This window comes from Eubalaena glacialis, chromosome 11, assembly GCF_028564815.1.
Source record: "Eubalaena glacialis isolate mEubGla1 chromosome 11, mEubGla1.1.hap2.+ XY, whole genome shotgun sequence".
In the NCBI taxonomy this organism is placed as follows: domain Eukaryota; kingdom Metazoa; phylum Chordata; class Mammalia; order Artiodactyla; family Balaenidae; genus Eubalaena; species Eubalaena glacialis.
Genome location: NC_083726.1, coordinates 20,728,530 through 20,749,855, shown reverse-complemented (window position 1 = coordinate 20,749,855; position 21,326 = coordinate 20,728,530). Strand labels below are relative to the sequence as shown.

Sequence of the window (21,326 nt, the reverse complement as noted above, 5' to 3'; positions counted from 1 at the left end):
TAGTGGGTAGAGGCCAGGAATGTTGCTAACATCCTCTAGTGCACAGGGTAGCCTGCCAAAGCAAAGACTTATTTGACCCAAAATGTCAGCAGTGTTTAGGTTGAGAAACCCTGGTATAGATGTACATCCTGGAGTAAAAATGTCCATCAAATACTTTGAAATTATTGTCTTAATTGATTTAACATCCCTCCTAATTTTAGATCATGGAAGAGACTGAAGAAAAAGCTGCAGATCGCCTTCTGTTTAGTTTTCTTACACTGATAAGTAAACTCATCAAGGGATGTAATATTATTCAGTTTATCAAGCCCTCTGAGACTCTGAGTAAAATCTGGAGTAAGTATTTCCTTTTTATTTAAATCTAAAAATAAACTCTTTAGAAATATATAATGTCAGGGGAAAAGTCCATGAGAAAAAGATTTAAAAGGCCCTTGCAGATGGATTACAGTGAAAATATTTCTTTCTGGGGGAAAAAACAAACAAATAATATATGTATGTATATATGTATCCTCATAAATAATATATTTCATTTATAAATAAGAAAGAATATTAATTATGGAGGAGTAAAAGAAAGGAAAAAATTTCCCAAAGTCCTCCTTGCCACTTGATGATTATTTGTTATACATTTCCATCCAGTCTTCCTTTTGTCAAATAACCATAGGTTTTTTGTTTGTTTTTTTTTTGAGGTTGCATAATTCCATATAAACTTTTATATCCTGTTTATACCTAAGTAAGCATATTATAGTACTATAACATACTTAGTAGATATCCTTTTAAATGGCTATAAATAATCCATCGTGTAAATGTGCCATAATTTACTAAACCATTTCACTTCTGTGGGAATATTTAAGTTATATATTATTTAAATGAAATAAAATAAAATGAAATAAAATTCATTTCTTTAAATGAAAAATAAGATCCTGGAATTTTTAATTTAACGTTTTAGTTTTGATTAATCAGTAGGAAATAGACATTGCAATGAATGTTTTAAATACCCACTTGTTTTAAGAGAACTCATGATTTTATGAGAAATAATCCAGTTACTAAGTTACTCTATGGCCTACTCTGGTATGGCTCCACTGAGATAATTACAAAGGTTCATATAGAAAAAAAAGTAAAACCATCTTCATGAAATAAAGCAGCAGAGACTAAAACTCAGATATGAGATGGCTCATTTAGAATTTTAGTCTGTTACCACAAGGCTTTTCTACTGTACTTTCCAAGTGTGGTATATGGAGAATGGCCCTGTAGCATAAGAGTGTGATCTTTTTTTTTTTTTTTTTAATTAATTAATTTATTTTATTTATTTTTGGCTGTGTTGGGTCTTCGTTTCTGTGCGAGGGCTTTCTCTAGTTGTGGCAAGCGGGGGCCACTCTTCATCGCGGTGCGCAGGCCTCTCATATCGCGGCCTCTCTTGTTGTGGAGCACAGGCTCCAGACGCGCAGGCTCGGTAGTTGTGGCTCACGGGCTTAGTTGCTCTGCGACATGTGGGATCTTCCTGGACCAGGGCTCGAACCCGTGTCCCCTGCATTGGCAGGCAGATTCTCAACCACTGCGCCACCAGGGAAGCCAAGAGTGTGATCTTTAACAGCTCATCCTTAAGATAGTTTAAGGGGTCATGTTTAAGAATATGAGCTTTGGGGCTAGATTAAGCTGGGGCCCAGGCTTGGTTCTGCCTGTTACAGCTTGGCACGTTACTTAGCTCCCTCTGGAACTATAAAATGGGAATGACAGTTCCAACCTCACAGAACTGTTGTGAGGTCTAAATCAGGTAATATGTGTAACACGTTTAGCCTATGCCTGGCACCTAGAACACCTCAATAAATGATACCTTTCCAGTCAGCTACTTGGAGCCACTGATTTCAATAGTTATGAGAAAAGAGTATGTACCCATGTACATATTTACCTTAATTTTAGTTTAGAAATTGTAGTTGTTAATGCTACCTTATCTCCTTGAGTCTTTAGCTAGTTCTTATGAAACCGGTCTGTTTTCAGGCTAACTCGAACCTCTCTCGTATCATTTACCACGGTAGAATTGGTTCTCTAGTTGTTTCCAGTCTCTCCACGTCACTTCTGGGAAGCAGGGACTATTTTGTTCATCTTTGATTCCTAAATCCAAGCACATAATAGATACTCAAGAAACGCCTGAATTAGTCACGCTCACCACCACAGAGTCAGGAAAACCTTGACGTCTGAGGATGCACTTTGGCTCCCTTAGGTCACGTGCACTCTCATCTGAGACATCCGCACAACTGGGTGTGGCTCACCGCAGCCCAGATTTTTGGATTGCTCTTTGCCTCTTGCCAACCAGAGGAACTTATCAGAAAACGGAATGTCAAAAAAACTAAAAAGAAACTCTCAGAACCTGTAGCAATCAGCTTCCTAACAAGTGACCTTGACCAAAAGGTAAGTTTTCTCTAAGACTTTCCTTCTCTCATCTACATGAGATGTTCATTCTGGTTCCTGTAACTGTCCTGGGGTTGGCCTTGGGATAAACTCTTCCAGTCAACAATCTGATGCACATGTGGATCCATCCATAGGAGTGTTAGTAACTAGAGAGGGGTCACCCTCAAGGCCAAGATTTTTCAAAGATAATTTTTAGACCATTGATCTAGTCAGACTTTTGATTTGCTTATTTAGCATATTTATCTTCCATCATATATTTAAGTTCTTTATCAGTACTGGCAAATAAGATACTGTCTGTCCTGCCTCCTTCTGTCCTGCCTCCATAACCTTGTTGATGACTTAATGAGATCATGTTCCTGAAAATGTTAGGTAGGGACCATGTTTTATCTGTCTCCGATTTCGTAGGGCCTAGCACAACGCCTGGCTTATAGTGGGATCTCCATAAACATTGAATGAGCAGAGAGTGGAAGGGAAGAAGACAGGGGGAAAAGTATTTGAATGTTGTAAAGTTGTCTGCCAATAATCTAAAGGATTATGATCTATATCTCCCCATGTCCTTGAGCTAAAATTCTTATGGCAAATAGAAGGGAACATTTACACAATTTCTGGTCATGAACCCTCCCTCTCCAGATCTACACAGGTGGTCATTCAGAGCAAAATCTCCTACCTTAGTTGTATCATTGTAGTTACTTGGAGTTTTTAAAAACAGTCAGAAATACCCTGCATTGTGTCTGCCGATGTCCATTTTCTTTTCACAGATGAAAAGTATCTCCCTAGCCTCTTGCCATCAGTTGCACTCCAAATTCTTGGATCAGTCTCTAGGAGAGCAGGTAAGTATTGTAAGCCTCCCAGTTAAATAGAAGGGACCTATTCTACCAACATTATAGGAGTAAGCTCACGTTTGGTTTTTGGTTTGGTTTGGTTTGGTTTTCCCTAGTTAAAGCTTGGGGGATTAAATGAAATATAAACAAACACTTAAATACCTGTTCAGTTAGGCACATGTATCTAATTGACTCTGGTGTCCATAGCGGGATTACTCCTGGCTCCGTTTAAAATTCCCAATAAAGATGATGCAGTAGGAGGCTGGCTGTTTATCTTTTTCGTCTTCAGTTTTAACATATCTACTCCACATTGCAACTGAAGCTTTGAAGGACAATGATTTGGGGGGGGGGTGGTTAATTTATTTATTTATTTTATTTTTGGCTGCGTTGGGTCTTAGTTGCTGTGCGCGGGCTTTCTCTAGTTGCGGTGAGCGGGGGCTACTCTTCGTTGCGGTGTGCGGGCTTCTCATTGCGGTGTCTTGTCTTTGTTGCAGAGCATGGGCTCTAGGCGCGCGGGCTTTAGTAGTTGTGGCTCGTGGGCTCTAGAGTGCAGGCTCAGTAATTGTGGCTCACGGGCCTATTTGCTCCGCGGCATGTGGGATCTTCCCGGACCAGGGCTGGAACCCATGTCCTCTGCACTGGCAGGCAGATTCTCAACCACTGCGCCACCAGGGAAGCCCGGCATTAACTCTTGATGGCCAGGCTAGCCTTGGACAGTGTGTGGTATTCTGAGTACCACATTTGGGGGAACTTTGGATACACAGCTCCTCCAGCAGAGTTGCCAGGATGGTGAAGGAAATCAAATTCAAATTGGTTTCCTCCTTCACATAACGGGTGTGAAATACCCACGTCAGAGATTTCATGTATGTTGTAGAGTTAGGACTCAATAAATGGGTCCATTATTATAAGACTAAAAAATCACCCCTGGGCAATTGGACCAGATGGTATATGCGGGAAAGAGGAGCTCAGTGTTTAGGAACTTGGGCTAGAATTCTAAAGACCTTTGAATCCTGACTGACCACTCACTTTGTCTTTGGCTGAGATTTAACAGCTCTGAGCCTTGGTTTTCTCTCCTGATAATAGTACCTAATAGGGATATTTTAAAGTTGAATTGGAACACTGTATACAAGGCAACTAGTCAGTGCTCAGTAAATGGATCAATAAAGGGAAACTGTTATTTCAGTGAAGAATGGATGAAGGAATTTAATGGAATGAGGATCAAAGCTCTCTTGAAAAATGTAAATGGATGGTCCAGAATGAAATTATTTACTCAGTGGAACCTTAAAGAATAGAAGTAGGCCAAATGGATAAAAGTTACATGGAAATAGGTTTGGACACACTGTAAGGTAAACTGAAGAATAATCCAAAAAAAGGCTCGATCATCAATTTAACAGTGCAATACCCAGTTTTCTGTTTTCTAATTGTAGGATACCTATTTTAGCTTCTGCATAACTGAGCCATATTTATTTCAAAATCAGAGTCCAATTCTTACCCTTCCCCTCTCCCCCTTTTTTTAAGGTTGTTAAGAATTTGTTGTTTGTAGCCAAAGTCTTATATTTACTGGAACCTGATTCTGGGGATAAGCAAGGTAACATACAAGAAGACATGGAAGAACAGGAAGTTTTAGGTGATGGCATGGCCAGAGAGGACGTAGAAGAACACAAGGCATGTGCAGATGAGAAGGAAAAGCAGAGCAAGCCAGCCACACTGCTCTGGTTGATCCAGAAGTTGTCCCGGATCGCAAAACTGGAAGCTGCTTATTCACCTAGAAACCCCTTAAAGGTGCGATGCATGTGCAAAATGACTGAAAGTAGTCTTTTTTTTTTTTTTTAAAGTATTTTAATGGTTTTAGTTATCCTCCTAAGTCCCTAGGAACTTTTGAACCCAGAACTACAGCAATAACATCTGCCCCCAAATAGACGTTGTTTTCTAAATTAACTCTGTGTAGCTGCAAGTATAAAAGAAAAATGATCTGTACTTTCAGAGAACATGCATCTTTAAGTTTCTCGGAGCTGTAGCAATGGATCTTGGAATAGACAAGGTGAAGCCGTACCTCCCAGTGATCATAGCTCCTTTGTTCCGAGAACTGAACAGCACCTATTCGGACCAGGGTAATTCTGTGGCCTCTCTTCTGAATACTTGCATGTTAGGATTCCTGTCTTCTCTCCTGAATGCTTCCTTCGTCCTTTCTGTCCTCCCTCTCTGCCAGAGTTTAAGAAAGAAAACTTGCTAGGTATCAAGACAATTAATAGCAAGCAAATAAGGCATATTTGTGTTATTTTTGACTGTCTTCTCCTATATGCTTTCTTGTGTCTAAGAGTGAATGTTTCTCTCCTAAAAGATGTTTTACTCCTAAGCATAGATTAAATATTCAAAGAAAAATAATTTGGGGTGGTTCTAAACCTCATAGTGCTGTGAAAAATAATGAACAAATGTCACTATATTCTCAAAAATTACAAGGCAAAAATATGAAATAGTTTTTAGTTCAAATATTTTAAATTTTCCAATTTTTTTTTCTTGCCTGGTACATTTAGTACATTTCCCTCACTGATCCTAAGTTATCTCTTTTGATATTAGGAAAAGTGGGAATTAGGGGTTGGAAAGAGAGGAGGTAAAGTGGATGTTAAGAATTTTAAATAAAACAAAAATGAAGTGAATGTCAAAACAAGCTGTTTTAGTCCTGGAGAGAGAGTTTCCTTCTTAGAGGTCAGGTTGACTTTGGTTCTCAGCCAACATTTATTGAGCACCTAATAAGGGTTCAGCAGTGGGAAAGGCCCAGTCCTCATCTTCAAGAAACTTGCAATCTACACAAGGTGTCATGAGCTTTCCTGAAATTGAATGCAGAAATCCTGGACTATTTGCATTTGGGAGAGAGGAGGCAGGGAAGGGTGGGAGAATATGGCTTTTTGTCAGCTTCTCAAAGGAGTCTTTGATCCAAAAAAAGAGGATACAGCCAGAGCCAAGCCTCTATGACCTGGGAATTAGAGAAACACAATTACCTTTCTTTGCCCCCATCTGCACAGAGCTGAGCAGGTTAATAAAGGTAACCCAAAACATTTGTCAAGTTCTCAAATTACTTTAATGTCTTCTGAGCCGGGATTCCCTTGGGAAGTTGCTTCATGGTCTCTGATCTCTTGCTGCACCCTGGATGAGGTGTGGCCCAGACTGCTGTGTCCAGCACTTCTGCTTCTTCTCCCATCTCAGAAACAAAGAGGCTAGTTTTAGATCAGTGTCTAATGTTGAAGTGATAAAAGTGATAAAGCCTCAGGAGTTTAAATTTTGCGTGTTGTTAATTTTGTACATATTCAAATGTGTCCTTTCCTACGTGTTTCTGATTATTATTGTATGTGTGATTAGATCCTTCGCTGAAGAATCTATCCCAGGAAATCATAGAATTACTGAAGAAGCTGGTTGGGCTCGAGAGCTTCTCCTTAGCCTTTGCCTCTGTACAGAAACAGGCTACTGAGAAAAGGGCACTCCGGAAAAAGAGGAAGGCTTTGGAGGTAGGCCTGCTCTTTGAAAAAATTGGCATGTTCACTAGGCTTAACTATTTTTAACCAGGGGTGTGTGCATGCATGTGTGTCAAACTTACCCAGGGAGGAAAGAGGAATTGGACGTATTTGAGAAGTGGGACTTTATAACTGGGGCTCCAGATTTTCTTTAATGGGCATGTATTGCATTTGTGATGTTTAAGGTGAACAAAATGGTCCATTTCTGCATTTGATTTTTATTGGTTTAACATTTACTTTAAAAGTAGTATAACATTTCTATTCTTTTTTCAAGTTTGTAACTAATCCTGATATCGCCGCCAAGAAAAAGCTGAAGAAACACAAAAATAAAAGTGAAGCAAAGAAGAGAAAGATCGAGTTCCTGCGTCCAGGCTATAAGGCCAAGAGACAAAAGAGCCACAGCTTGAAAGATCTAGCAATGGTGGAGTAAAGTGCTCCCTGTGCTAATACAGTGTCCCAACTTACCCCAAAACATGAACTTTCTAGTGTATCTGCTGGTCCAAAATCATAGGTTTTATTATTTAATTTAAACTTTGGCATAGGTTGTATATTATACAGTTTAATATAATTCATGCTTATTTTTAATTAAAATATTTCATACTACTACTGTATCTTCACTGTCTAAAAAGCATTTGACACTAGTGATAAAGAGCTTAAAATGTATTTTTCTTTTTAAAAATACACATTAAAATAGCAAGACAACATGTAGAAGTTAGGAATAAATCAAACAAATGATTTGCAATACCTTTATGGAGGAAATTATAAAACTTTATCAAAAGGCATTAAGAAAGATCTGCACAAATGGAGAAGTATAACCATGTTCATGAGTAGCAAGATTCAGTATCATAAGTTGCTAGTTCATCCCCAGTTGGATCCCCCTGGGTAAATGCATATCTGAGCAAAATCCCAAAGGAGTTCTTCATATTATCCCAACAAGCTGATTCTAAAATTTATATGGAAGATAGTAAATCGAGATTAGCCATGATGCTTTTAAAAAAGGAGAATAGGGTGAGGGGCTTGCCCTCTCAGATATGAAAAATAAGACCAAAAGTGCTGTCTGTGGAGGGACGATGTGATAAATTCTGCTTCATTAAAATTAAGACCGTCTACATACAAAAAGACACAACTGGGACATAGTATGTACCATATACTGATTGATAAAGGATTAGTAGCACCCAGGCTATATAATGAATACCTATGAATCAACAAAGATAATACAGTAGGAAAAGTGGCAAAAGAGAGAAATAGGCATTGCAGAGGAAATACAAATGGCCCTTAAACCTCAACATTTAGCAAACATGGCTATACCAATATTAAATATTAAAGTACTTATGTACTGGTTAGTAAGTAGTCACTATCTTGAGACCCCCCAAGTGCCACCCTGGCTATATGAGTCCCTAGACTCCATGTCTCCCCACACCAGAAATTAAAGGACTAATACCTGGACTGGTAGGGGTCCTCCTGCATCAGCTATGTCTAGTTGTTAAATATTTTTGAGTCACTCCTCCTGTATTTAGCCTCATTAATAATTAGGAAAATGCAGATTAACATCAGAATGAAATTCCATTTTGAACCCTTCAGATTTATAAGGCTGACAATACCAAATGTTGGCAAGCATGGTGGAGGAAAGGGCACTCTTATAAACCACTTTGGAAAACAATTTGGCATTATCTTGTTCAACCATATCTTTTGCCTCTCTCTACACTTGATGTAGAAGCAATATTCTTTAGTGCCCAATATATTTGGAAGGGAGGGGGGTGAAAGAATCTATCCTATGCTTTACATTTTATTTAACTCTCATAGTCTTCCTGAGAGCTTCCTAAAACTCATTATTTTACAGATGAGGAATCTCATCTCGGATTAAATAATCTACCTGAGGGTGACACAGGTTATAGGTGGCAGAGTTAAGATTCAAACCCAGGATTGAAAGCCCATGCTCTTTGTAATTTGTAATTATGGGATTAGAAATATTATAGCATAAGGCATAGGAATCAAATGTTCAAACATTCATGAACTTCAGAATTTGTGTTTTGATGTAGTTTATATCTCAAACAAGAGTTCTCACACTTCTAAGGTGTCTGTAATGTGCCAAAAGGATAAACATAGGGCATCTTGGAAGGCAGACGCAATCCTAAGTGATTTAAAGTGCATGTATTGCTTTTATAAAAATTTTTAAATCAGAAAGCGAAAGTTAATACTAAAGCAAAGATCAGGAAGAATAAGTATCTCAAGTATATTGAGCACAGCTTTGTTTTAATCATCAGTAAATATTTATTGAGTGCCTAGTATGTGCCAAGTGCACCACACTAGATGCAAGGGATTCTAACAGTAAATGATGTATGGTCCCTGCCCTCAAGGAGCTTACATTTCCACAATTTAAAGTGCATCTCAGGTATTCTGGTAATAGAATTCCACCTCAATTTCTCATTTTAAAAAATTTAATCACATGACACAGCACAACTACCAACCAGAATTATACAATAGAATGTTAGAGCTAAAAGAAACCTTTGACGTTATTTGTTCAAAAAGAAAAACCAAACAAACAAAAACTGATGGAGTGTGGCCCTTTGTGCCTAGAACTCATGTGTTCTGATTTCAAGTTTGGTGTTTTTTTCATTTTCAGGCTTCTCACAAAACAATACTCGGTAGATTTTTATGAATAAGAACTTTCAAACTCCTGTAACATACCTGTACAGTTGTTTCCCGCTAGAGAAGGACCTTATAATTCATACCATATTAAAATAAGTGTATGCTCTATTTATCCCATCCTATTCTTTGTGACAAACCAGAGGGACCAGGATCATCCAAGTGCTGGCCTTTGCTACCAGGGCTATGCGTCAGGCAGCATTTGCCTGCCAGGGCCGCACCTCCACATACTTCTACTTTCACAGTGTTCCTGGACCACTGGGGAGTATTTAGCCATTTGGGTACAACCCCAGCACTAGATATGTGCCACTGACCAGACCCAAGTATAAATTGCAGATGTACTATTTCCTAGCTGACAAATATAAAAGCTTACTATTTGAACCATGAACATATTCTGAGGTGCCATAATGTGCCAAGCACCATACTGGATGCTAGGGATACAAACATGAAAAAGACAGTCTGCCCATCAGGAGTGCCCTGGAAACTATGAAACAATGTTTGTTAGTTATATGCTCAGTAATATTAGGTGCGCTGGGAACACCTGTCCCGGGAAGAAGGTCTCCAAAAGATTTCCAAGATATCAAATTAGGTACGGGTGCTAGAGAATAAGAAAAGTCCCACCGATTAGAAAAGAAAGTCACATTCATGTGAGCTGAATGACCACTAGCTTTCCTGAGACCTGAGGGGCACAATGGTATTAAGTTCTCTTTACTGGCATCTAATTTTTTAAATGCTGCTTGTCCAACTTAAAAAATGAAAAAATTGCTCCCAATTTTAGTAATTACTAAAGGACTCTTATTTACTTCTGTCATACTGTAGACTGGGTTGTTTGAAAAGTTCCTTTAAAAAGTCCCTTAGAATATAATTGTTTTTGATAGCCTAGCAGCAGTAAGCCTAATTTTTAAAGGAATACTTAATTTCTCCATGTAGAGTCAATAAGATTTTGACTTTTCACCAATCAAATTTACATGTTCAATTACAGGTAGATAAAAGGAATCAAAGGCAGCAAAAACGTCTTTTACAATGCTTCTTAAAATATATCTTTTTAAAAATTTTCCTTTAATGTGAAATTTTCTTTAATGTGTTGTGAATTCCAACAAATATAACCATTTAGGATTGTTTTTACTACCTCTACTAGTAAGGACAAATAAATTTATAGCCAGTATTTTGATTGTACTGTGTCTACTTCAATTAGCTTTATTTTATATAAGGAGTTAAGCTGTGTTGTCAATGTTGGCATTTTCAGGAATTTATGGTATAGTTTATGGGACAAACTTCTGACCCTGTGAAGTCTCACTTTAAGCCCTCTTCCCACCTCCCTAGCAGTTGACATTGGTCAAGCCAGTCTATCAGAATTTTGGGTCCATGTCCATAAAAATGAAGATGAAAAAATGATGTCCTAGCTACCTCACAGGGTTCCTGTACAAACTGACTAGGAAGGTCCAAATCTGTAAAAATTCCCCAACAACCATAAATACTATAAAATGATAATTACAGATAAGTCAGTGAAGATAGCCACCAAAATAATTACTTCAACTTCATGCCTATAACCAAAAGCTTTTAAATGAAACAGCTTAAAGTGGTCATTAAGCAAATGAAGACTATAATTACCCACGCTAGGTTCCTAGCCTACTCTATTGAGCCTAATCTTTGGAAAAACTTAATTCATTTTAGGGGGAAAAAAATCTGAGTTAAGATATTCTTTAGTGTTAATACAAACAAGCTGCAACCACTAATTTAAAATCACAGGGCTTTGTCCTCAATAAGAGTACATTCTTTAATAGGACTGTATCTGAATAAGAATTCCACACAAATAGAATATATACCTTAACAAAAGATAACAAGGAAGGAATATTTTACATTATACAGAACAGACATTCAGTTGATTCAATCACGATGAGTTACCCTTCCAACCAAATACTTATTTTTAATATTTATTACAAATGTTGCAGTCAGTTTGGTATATGCTGATAATCATACGGTTTTAACATTTAGTAGTGTGAAGCACACTTTAACTGTTTCCAAAGGGGTATGTGATGTGGTCTTCGTTTCAAAGGAGCAGAAGTGACTGAATTACTGTCTGCTCTTTAATGTTTCAACTAACCTGTGAAGAGAAAATGAACAGTTTCATAAGATTAACTTCAAACTTTCATGTATAGATCATTTATTATATAAATTTTATACTGGAGGTGGATTCCAAAGCACTTTAAATGATGAAGGCTAAGATAGTTATATTAAAAGAATGAGGTTATGGACTCAATTTCCATGAGGGTCTTTTAGCTTTCACTTTGTCTATGCTTTGAATGAATAATCAAAAAAGACCAGGGACTTCCCTGGTGGCGCAGTGGTTAAGAATCTGCCTGCCAGTGCAGGGGACGCGGGTTCAATCCCTGGTCCGGGAAGATCCCACATGCCACAGAGCAACTAAGCCCGTCAGCCACAACTACTGAACCTGCGCTCTAGAGCCCACACGCCGCAACTACTGAGTCCACACACCGCAACTACTGAGCCCGCGTCCTGCAACTACTGAAGCCCATGCGCCTAGAGCCTGTGCTCCACGGGAAGCCACTGCAAATGAGAAGCCCATGCACTACAACAAAGAGTAGCCCTCGCTCGCCACAACTAGAGAAAGCCCGCGTGCAGCAACGAAGACACAATGCAGCCAAAAATAAATAAATAATTTTAAAAATAATAAATAAATAAGTGATCAAAAACCACCAGATATCCACTTTCCACTTTCCACTTTCCAGGCTGCTACTACTACAGCCAGGCCCGATGTGGATAATTCAGAGATGAAAACTAGTCTCAGTCCTCAAGGAGATGACAATTTAATGAGCAGATGCACAAACCAATTACAAGACAGTGTAACAAGTACTATTATATCACTGACCTGTGACAAGGACCTCTATGTGTGTGGTAAGGCAGTGGGCATGAAGTTATGTCAGGGAAGGCTCCTGAGAAACACAGAGCCTTAACCTAAGTCCTGAAGGATAAGGAATTGGAGGGTGCAGTGAGATAGGGGAAAAAGCTAGAAATACAGCAGAGAGCTGGCTTATCTAACTATAATTAGTAGGTGTGGTTGAAATAAAAGCAGATGTACATGAAGACAGGTGGAAGAAAAGGGTGGAGGAACAATATGATAAACTGATAAATAATCTGAATTTCATCCTTAAGACCAAAGGGAAATTACACATGTATGTACACAGCTGCATATACACACAAATGCACAAATGGCTTCTGGAAACATACTTACCATTCCATTGCCTCATCAAGGCCAGTGCCTTTGGTTGCTGAAGTTTTGAATATTTGCCATTTTCGGTCCTTCAAGGCAGGTAACCCAAGTGAATTTGCCATCTCCGAGGGAGTCATGGCCTGTTCCATGTCCTGCTTATTTGCAAACACCACTAAAATGGCTTTTCTCAGCTCTTCTTCCTAAATAACATAGAAAAGATTTCATTTCTTCTAATCAATTTGCTCCCTTGAGTTTAGGAAGAAATGCCAAAAAAAATCCATTATTTTAAAAGCATATTTCCTAATTATTAATATATAATGTTCATTATAAATGATTTGAAATTATAGAGAAGTATGAAGAAAAGAAACTTCACCCATAATCCTAGCTCCTAAACATGATCACTGTTTAACATTTTGGGTATTTTCTACTGCTTTGTAATTCAGATACTTACAGTTTATTTAGTATATATATACATTTAAGATCACATTTAAATACAGTCCCATACCCTGCTTTAGAAAGTAAACTAAACGTTAAATTGTGGATGTTTTTCCAAACTATCAAAAAAAATTTTTTTTAATTAATTTATTTCATTTATTTATTTTTGGCTGCGTTGGGGCTTCATTGCTGTGCGCGGCCTTTCTCTAGTTGTAGCGAGCAGGGGCTACTCTTCGTTGTGGTGCACGGGCTTCTCATTGCAGTGGCTTCTCTTGTTGTGGAGCATGGGCCCTAGGCACACAGGCTTCAGTAGTTGTGGCACGCGGGCTCAGTAGTTGTGGCTCACAGGCTGTAGAGTGCAGGCTCGGTATTTGTGGTGCACGGGCTTAGTTGCTCCGCGGCATGTGGGATCTGCCCGGACCAGGGCTTGAACCCATGTCCCCTACATTGGCAGGCAGATTCCTAACCACTGCGCCACCAGGGAAGTCCCTCAAAAAATTTTTTAAAACATTAATGGTTATACTCTACACTAAGAACTCATGCACCATAAACTATATAACTGTTTTCCAGTATTAGATTCTTCCTAGATTCTTTTCACTCGACTATTAGAGAAACCAAAGTGACAGAATCATAATACAGAAATCTTTGTGTGAATCTCTATTTCCTTAACACAATTCTCTAAAAATGGAATCAAAGTATGAAATTTTTTTCAGGCTCTTGTTACATGTATTAATAAACTGCTGTCCAGAGAGGCTGTAACAATTTCAACTCCACGAACAGTGTATGACAGTGCCCATCTCCAATGCAGCTTTGGTAGAATTGAAACTATATATTTTTCCAAACATAGCATTTCATTATATGCTTATTTATTATTAGGGTATTAAAAATACAAATGTTATTAGCAATAAATTCTTCTCCTATAAATTGTAGGTTCATGCCTTTTGCTCACTTTTCTATTGATTTGCGAAAGGTATTGATACGACTAAGATCACTAATCCTTAGTCACTGGCTGTAAAACTGTGTCTTGGTTCCCCGTTGTACCCTAACTTGTATTGTTCGGCATCTGAGCTTTGTGGATTTTTTGTCTGTTTGTATAATATTAATATGATTAAATCTATCTTTTCTTTTGTAATTCCTTCCAATTCTTCGATTTAGAAGGACATTCTCAATCCAGAAATTTTAAACATATTCCCTTATAATGACTTCCATTTTACATAATTCTTTACTCCATTTAGAATTTTTGTGTACAAAAGTAAAACAAATTGATTTTGTGTCTGTAAGTTTTAATATAATAGTCCCGACTCATACTCCACATGTACTTTATATCACTAATACATAAATATTAATTGATTGCATCAATTAAAAGTTACTTCCTGGGCTTCCCTGGTGGCGCAGTGGTTGAGAATCTGCCTGCCAATGCAGGGGACGTGGGTTCGAGCCCTGGTCTGGGAAGATCCCACATGCCGCGGAGCAACTGGGCCCGTGAGCCACAACTACTGAGCCTGCGCGTCTGGAGCCTGTGCTCCGCAACGGGAGAGGCCGCGATAGTGAGAGGCCCGCGCACCGTGATGAAGAGTGGCCCCCACTTGCCACAACTAGAGAAAGCCCTCGCCAAAAAAAAAAAAAAAAAAGTTACTTCCTAAAGAATGAATACAATTTTTAGTTCTTTCTCCATAAGATTATACAAGTCAAATCCTAATACCACAAATAACCTAACAACAATCCAGTACAATTTGAGAATTGTGAACTTCAGTTAATAATCCATTTCTTTTATGCCATACTTTATATGATAAAAATCTATTATAACATGTGAATTACATCTAAATCAAGCTTTTATTTTAAAAATCTGTTATACCCAAGGCAATTAACCAGTCCCTTAAAATTCCTTACACTTTGAATTTGGTCTAAGAAGCTCTTATGATAAATATGATGCTATGTTGTAAAAGAAAAAAAAAAAAAATTAGGCAAAACTTTAAAACTTCAGGTCTGCAATTTATAACTCAGAAGCTACTAAGAAGTTAGTTGTCCAAGAACTCTATTCTAAGAACGCTTCTAACTAGGTAATCAAGTGGCCTAGAACTTATATTTAAACATTCAATGATCGGATAATTCAGAATCATAGTTTTGGTGGGAAAAGGAAACCCATGCATCTAATTTTCTCAAGCAAAGGCAATTTCACTATTAATTAATCATTAGTACATTTGAGAAGCTTATTTAACAAATGGAGATATTAAAAACTTTTAGTTGATTACTTAATGCATCCTCTGAATTCACTCAGTTAGCCAATAAATTATCTTACAAACCTCAGTGAATATAATGTATTGAGTTCTTAATTAACAGCTATACACTGTTCCACACATCAGGGGTGCAAGGTAAACTCAAAGAACTTTACACTTTTGGGTGGGAGGCATATATAAGTAAACAAACATGTTTAAAATAATGGAAAGAAACAGTAAGTGGTTACAAAGAATAAAGTAGGATAAAGGGTTAGAAGATAGCTGAGACCCCCTCTCTGAGGAAGAAACATGTGAGATAAAACATGTCAAGAAGGTAGCCACACAAAGATTTGTGGAAAGAGCATTCCAAGCAGGAGGAGCAAGTGCAAAACCCTAAGCCAGGTGTCAGCTACGCAAGCTCGGTGTGAAAAGAACAGAAAAATCAGTGTGACTGAGGCACTGTAAACAACGGGGAAAAGTAAAGAATGTGGAAGCTGGGAGAGGCAAACGGGCCAGAAATCCAGAAAGATATATTTCTCTGAACTTTACATTTCTAAAACAAACAAATATACTTTCTTACTATTCTTACTATTTATATATTTATACTATTTATATAAATAAGTATAGCTTCCATAAGCTAATTTATACAGCTGGAATAAAGACATTTTTAAAAAATCACTTCATAGGGGTGACTTAGAATAGTAACTTCAGTTTAGAAAGAGTTTAGGTCAGAACTTCCTGGAAATCAAGGAATCTAGTTTAAAGGAAGTTACAAGACTGGAGTTTTTTTTGTCTCCAACTCTCTCCCCAACAGTATTTTTGGAATAGAAAGTAATTTGCATAAAAGAAAATGATACTGAAGGCATAGGGGGAAAAGACCCCTGTTTTCCTTTTAATTATTCCTGCAAATGACAATAAACAATAAAAACAGCAAGCAAATATAAATGATTTACCCACATTTTAATAAAGTTTTCTTACCTCCAACATGGCAACTAACTCTGATTTGGAAATGCCAATTCGGTCTCGGTCACAACTGTCTACTACATAAATGACTGCATCTGTGTTTGAATAATAACATCTCCAGTATGGCCTTAAGAAAATTCAGAAAGGGAGAATATATTATTATTTGAAAGAAGAAGAAACTGCTATGTTACTTGATATGCTAGGACTTGGCAATGATGGGGTGGGGGGTATTACTTGTCAATCCTTCCCCATCCATGCCAGAATCAATGCCATAATGATTCATTGTTTCTGATGGATATATATCATATCCCTCAGATGGGATGGGGTGGAAAGAATATTGATAAACATAAATCACAGGACCAAGGAGCTTCAGAATGAGTTCAGACTTTAGGCTGAGAGAATAATTTATAATCTATAAAATCACTAAATATACCGATAAAAAAAGTTCCACACAGACCTGATGGTTACATCTTAGCTAAAAACTCCTTAAGAGGAATGAGTTCTTTAAAAAAATTTTTAATATGATTTTATGTAACAGACATTAAACTGATCACTGAAGACAAGAAGTAGAAATGGCTAAAATAAGAAATTGACTCAAAAGTGGTTCAAGAAATAAAATGAGTTACAGGGCAGCAGGATGTCTCGGGAATTCACTACTGATCTTTTAAGATGGTAAGTACCCTAGTGAGTGAGCACTGACAGTCACTAAACATTCACAGTTGCCATGTCAAGCACAGAATGCTGGGCAGGAGACTTGAATTCCAGAGGGCATTTATGTTCACATTAGTCCTAAATGGTGCGCCCAAAAGGTATTTTTATGAAATCCAAAACAGTCTGTCTCACAGAAGAAGGGACTGACAAGAACTAACTAGAGGACCCTTTTTATTTAAAAACTACTGAAGTAATTCGGTCTTGAGATTTTCATGAAAAGATTTTTCATTGAAGTGATATCTGAAAAACTGGCTTCCTTAGATTTTAATTCTTTAGTTAAAATCTTTAATTCTCAGATTTTAATTGAGAGAATAAGGCCGTTTTACCTCATTTTAAAGTAGGTGTCTCCCATTAAATTACAAAAGAAGACATATTTTGGTTTACTCCTGTTAACCCTAAAAGAGCCAATAAAGAAAGATTCAATACCACAAAATGATCTGGCCTTTGCACCATACCTGATACTTGTCTGTCCTCCTAAATCCCAGACTTGGAATTTTAGGTTCTTGTATGTTACCGTCTCAACATTAAATCCAATGGCTGGAAAAGAAATCAAATTAGCAGTATATGTAGACTAATACATTTTGTCTTCAAAGTATCCAATCTGAGTTTCAGCAATTAATGCTGAATCACATTGTTGGTTCAAATATCATCCCATTTAAGATAAGACAGTATGCTGTGCTACACACGCACACATACGCACACCAATTAGCAAGATCAACACCACTTTCAGGGTATATAAGAACCCCCAGCTACCTCTGCAATTATACAATTCTTAGCTCAATGGAAACCCTATTATGTTAAACTCCCTTCAAAATACAGTACTGGCATACAAAAGTGTTCAGAAAGTTATATTTAGATAGTTGTAGATGTATTACAAAAAATGGAATTTTGGTAGGTTGCAAATAAACAGGGAACAAAACCAAGAAAGCCTAGATAGACTCTAAACTTCAGTAGGTAAGAGCACAGCAATTGCTGTATACCTCTTTATGGAAGCTGACTTCGCTAAGGCTGGCAATCTCACAGACCCTCTGAAGACTTCCTCAAGAGCTCATTTGTAATAAGGTCATAGCTAGATGGTCAAAGGGGAGGAGTCCCATCCCTTTTCCCTGCCATCCTTCTTAGCTGGAGCTCTCGCATCACATGCCTAAGGCAAGATATTACTATTTTCCATTGAAAGGAATCTGAAGGAGATGGAGAGGCTACTGAAAAAAACTCAGGAGCTACATATACAAATATTACTAAGATTTCACAAACTTAAAAAAAAATCAAAGTAAAAAATGACTTACAGCTATAACTGGACAATTAATTTTTTAGATTTAAGTTTATACTGGTAAATGATGATTATGAGTATATGGCAAGTATAAAAAAATAACTATACTATAGCAAACCTGAGTGAAAAACTAAAAAGCAAGTTCATGATGTCTCCCTTAGAATTAAGTAGCAGGGTAATCACTGTCTTCAACCTCAGTTAGGAATGTTGTTTATTTGCAAAGGACAAGGGCGTGGTACGAACCACATGTGCTTGCTGAAGTGCAATCCACTGGGCTATGTGTATTGCAGGGGCCACCATGACTCAACTGTAGCAGATTGAGTTGGGTGATTTTGAGAACCAAAAACCAAGGAAGCTGAAATTTACTGAAGGTGGCATAAAGAAGTAACAGATGACACAGGGTTTGAAAAGTTCTTCTTTCATAAAAGCTACACTTTTTTTTTAAATCTGGAAATTTAAATAGTACTAAATACAGAAATACCTTGAGTGACAGAGTAACTTTAAAGGCATAATTTAAATATTCTTGAGCAAACTCTACAAACTATTAGTTTAAATGTACTAATCTTACTAATCTAAGTAAATTCAGAGCAACAAATGAAAATAGCATAAGTAACAGAACAGTCTTCTTATGTAGTAAATTAAGACTACTGGAGAATATTCTTCTAAGATATCAATTGATTTAAAGTCAGGGTGTTTCTTTTCTTGATATTTTTAAGTACCAGATTCAACACTCAGTCTCAACTCAGATCTTTAAAAAAAATCAATAGAATTACTAAAGAGAAACTAATCTTAATCAAATAGTAACAAATACAGAAGAAAAACCACTTCACATGTAATAATATCACTTCATATCTTTATAATTCTTTACACAGGTTTATAAAGTATTTTATATACTACATTTATTTCCCCCTCAAAGCCAATGTATATTTATTATCTTCATTTTATCAACAAAGATACTGGCTCTCAATGAGATTAGGTGGCTTAACTCTACCAACTTTTAAAACAGCCCTAAACAGCAGAACCCAGCCATGCACAGGGGTTCATAAATTACACCAAATTGTCTGTAAATTTATGAAAAAAAAGTGTTATAAATATTATGCTCACAGTAGAAGTTTACGAACCTTATCAATTACATTATATATTTGTTCAGAAATAAAGTTATGTTTGATGGAAAGAGAAAGGCCCTATAATTAGTTTATCATACCAACACTTACTAGGAATAGTAGTAACGACTTCTCCAACCTGTAATCTGTACAAAATTGTAGTTTTTCCTGCTCCATCTAATCCCAAAATTAAAATCCTCATTTCCCGGGTTCCAAACAGACTGGAAAAAATGCTTGAGAAAAAGCCACCTAAAAAAATAACAAAGATGTATTTCAATATCATTTCATGAACTAGGTCCACAAAACATTTAATCTTACCCTTTGAAAGCTACAGCAAATTAAATAATATTGTAATATTTTCCCCGATTCATAGGTGCATATTTTTGCTTCCAATGAAATACATTATTCAACATCAAACTAGTAATTACTGATTGTTACCATGTCCTGGATACTGTGTCAGGCAGGCACAGAAGATACACTCAAAAATAAGAGAAACAGGACCACTGCCCTCATGGAGCTCTTTTTCTAATCGAGAGAATATGGATATCTTAGCATGATCTCCTCACTACCCCCAGAAACCAAAGGGCAAATCAGAATGACAGTGGGACAATGAGGTCCTTGAACATGAAAAGCAATTATTGTTGTACAGCAGCAGTACCATCGTTAAGTACCTTCAATCACTGATGCCACACACAATACCTGGTTATTTTACCAAGAAATGGCAAAATTAAGAGCTGCAAGTCTGGAAAAATGAATCCACCATGGGTTAGAGAACCTTGAACATTTGTAACACAAGGGGTGTGACTTGACAAAAATCCTTTCTACCTTTTACAGGTTAAAAAGAAGCAGAAGAAAAAAACTGAAGGGGTTATGCAAAAAGACAAGAAAGCGCTTCTGACGTTCCAGACCAAGAAGTAAACTCCCCAGAAAATCGCTGAGCTATTTAAATAACGCAAAGAATTTGCATCATTTGGAGGGTTGTAAACAAGTTAAGAAATCTGCACCTTCATCTGGGCTCTAGCGGGGAGGGAAGCTCTACCTGATGCTTGTGATGACAATGTAGTTCCCTCAATTAGCACTCCAAAAATTGAGATTAAAATGTCATCGCTGACCAATAATACACTCCCTGCCCATTTCCTCCTCCACCTTATCTACAGGAAAAGCTACAGGTAAGCAGACAAATGCCAAGTTGGCCATAAAACATTACGAGCACCACCTTCTTTTGGAGTTTAAACTGACGCAGTCCCAGCGACCAGGGAGAGAGAATCCAGAAACTCATCCTTCACCCAAGAAACCTGAGCGAACCTGCGACTGACACGCTGCCAAGCTTCGCAAGACCAGCTCCATCCAGTAAGTGGCGCTGGGTCCGAGGGGATGAAGGAAAAGTTCACCGACCCGCGCTGCCCTCACCTCTGACCCCGCCGGGAGAAAGAAGAACGGGATAAGACGGGGGCGAAAGTTCGAGGCAGGGTCCACGCACACAGGTGAAGAGCTAAGGTGAGTTACGTCCTCAGCAGTCCGCGCACTGAGACGCTGGCTACTCTGGGCTTTCCAGGCCGGCCCCTCTCCTCCTCCTCCCGACCCCAGCCCTCGGCCTCGGCCTCTCAGCGCGCCCAGGCTCCCTTCTCAGATCCCTCACCCATGATGAACAGCCTGTCCTCCCTCGTCGACCGGCGGAGACTGGGCCCGGCCTCAGCAGCGACTCCTAATCGAGCCTCGGTGCCGCCACCTCCCCTCGCCTAGGCCTGCGCTCCGGCTCCGGCTCGGCCTCGGGCTCTGGTTCCCAAGGGGTTTCCTTGGAAGCCTGGTTAGCCAGCAACTTCCACGTCGGACCTCCCGGCGGGGGCGGGAGCGAGGCCGCCGCGACTGCGCGCCGGGAACGCCGGCCTGAGCTTCCGCGCCGTCACTTTCGACGCAAGTCCCCGGCGCGCAGGGTGTAGATACTGCGGAAGCCGCAAGGAAAAAAAAAAAAAAAAATTCAAGGACGCCAAGTCTCCCCTGCTTCTGTTTTCTTGGA

General features: G+C 38.3%; 2 protein-coding genes across 3 annotated transcripts in view; one reads left to right on the top strand and one right to left on the bottom strand.

Moving 5' to 3' along the window:
• Positions 1–7,331, top strand: part of UTP20 (UTP20 small subunit processome component) — a 94,201-nt gene extending 86,870 nt beyond the window's left edge. Inside the window, exons 56-62 of one of the 2 annotated variants that reach the window (XM_061206134.1) lie at positions 201–333; positions 2,216–2,403; positions 3,162–3,233; positions 4,743–5,006; positions 5,209–5,335; positions 6,582–6,727; positions 7,008–7,331. In XM_061206134.1, coding sequence (XP_061062117.1) covers positions 201–333; positions 2,216–2,403; positions 3,162–3,233; positions 4,743–5,006; positions 5,209–5,335; positions 6,582–6,727; positions 7,008–7,163 — 1,086 coding nt within the window. In that variant the 3' untranslated portion in view covers positions 7,164–7,331. The remainder of the gene's footprint in view (positions 1–200; positions 334–2,215; positions 2,404–3,161; positions 3,234–4,742; positions 5,007–5,208; positions 5,336–6,581; positions 6,728–7,007) is intronic. The other variant, XM_061206135.1, reaches the window with a different exon arrangement.
• Positions 7,332–11,452: 4,121 nt separating this feature from the next.
• ARL1 (ADP ribosylation factor like GTPase 1) lies at positions 11,453–21,207 on the bottom strand. Its single transcript, XM_061206636.1, has 6 exons — positions 20,949–21,207; positions 19,421–19,558; positions 17,392–17,473; positions 16,241–16,352; positions 12,633–12,811; positions 11,453–11,483 (listed from the first exon to the last, which is right to left on the bottom strand). Exons 1-6 carry the CDS (start codon positions 20,950–20,952, stop codon positions 11,453–11,455), a joined length of 546 nt encoding a protein of 181 aa, XP_061062619.1. The 5' UTR covers positions 20,953–21,207.
• Positions 21,208–21,326: the final 119 nt, after the last annotated feature.

Bases quoted from the DNA above. Each gene is read 5' to 3' on its own strand.
- ARL1 (XM_061206636.1), bottom strand. The intron at 12,812-16,240 runs GTAAGAAAACTT...TATGTTATTTAG, and splicing joins AGTTAGTTGCCATGTTGGAG to GAAGAAGAGCTGAGAAAAGC. The intron at 11,484-12,632 runs GTAAGTATGTTT...TTCTCTTCACAG, and splicing joins CTTGATGAGGCAATGGAATG to GTTAGTTGAAACATTAAAGA.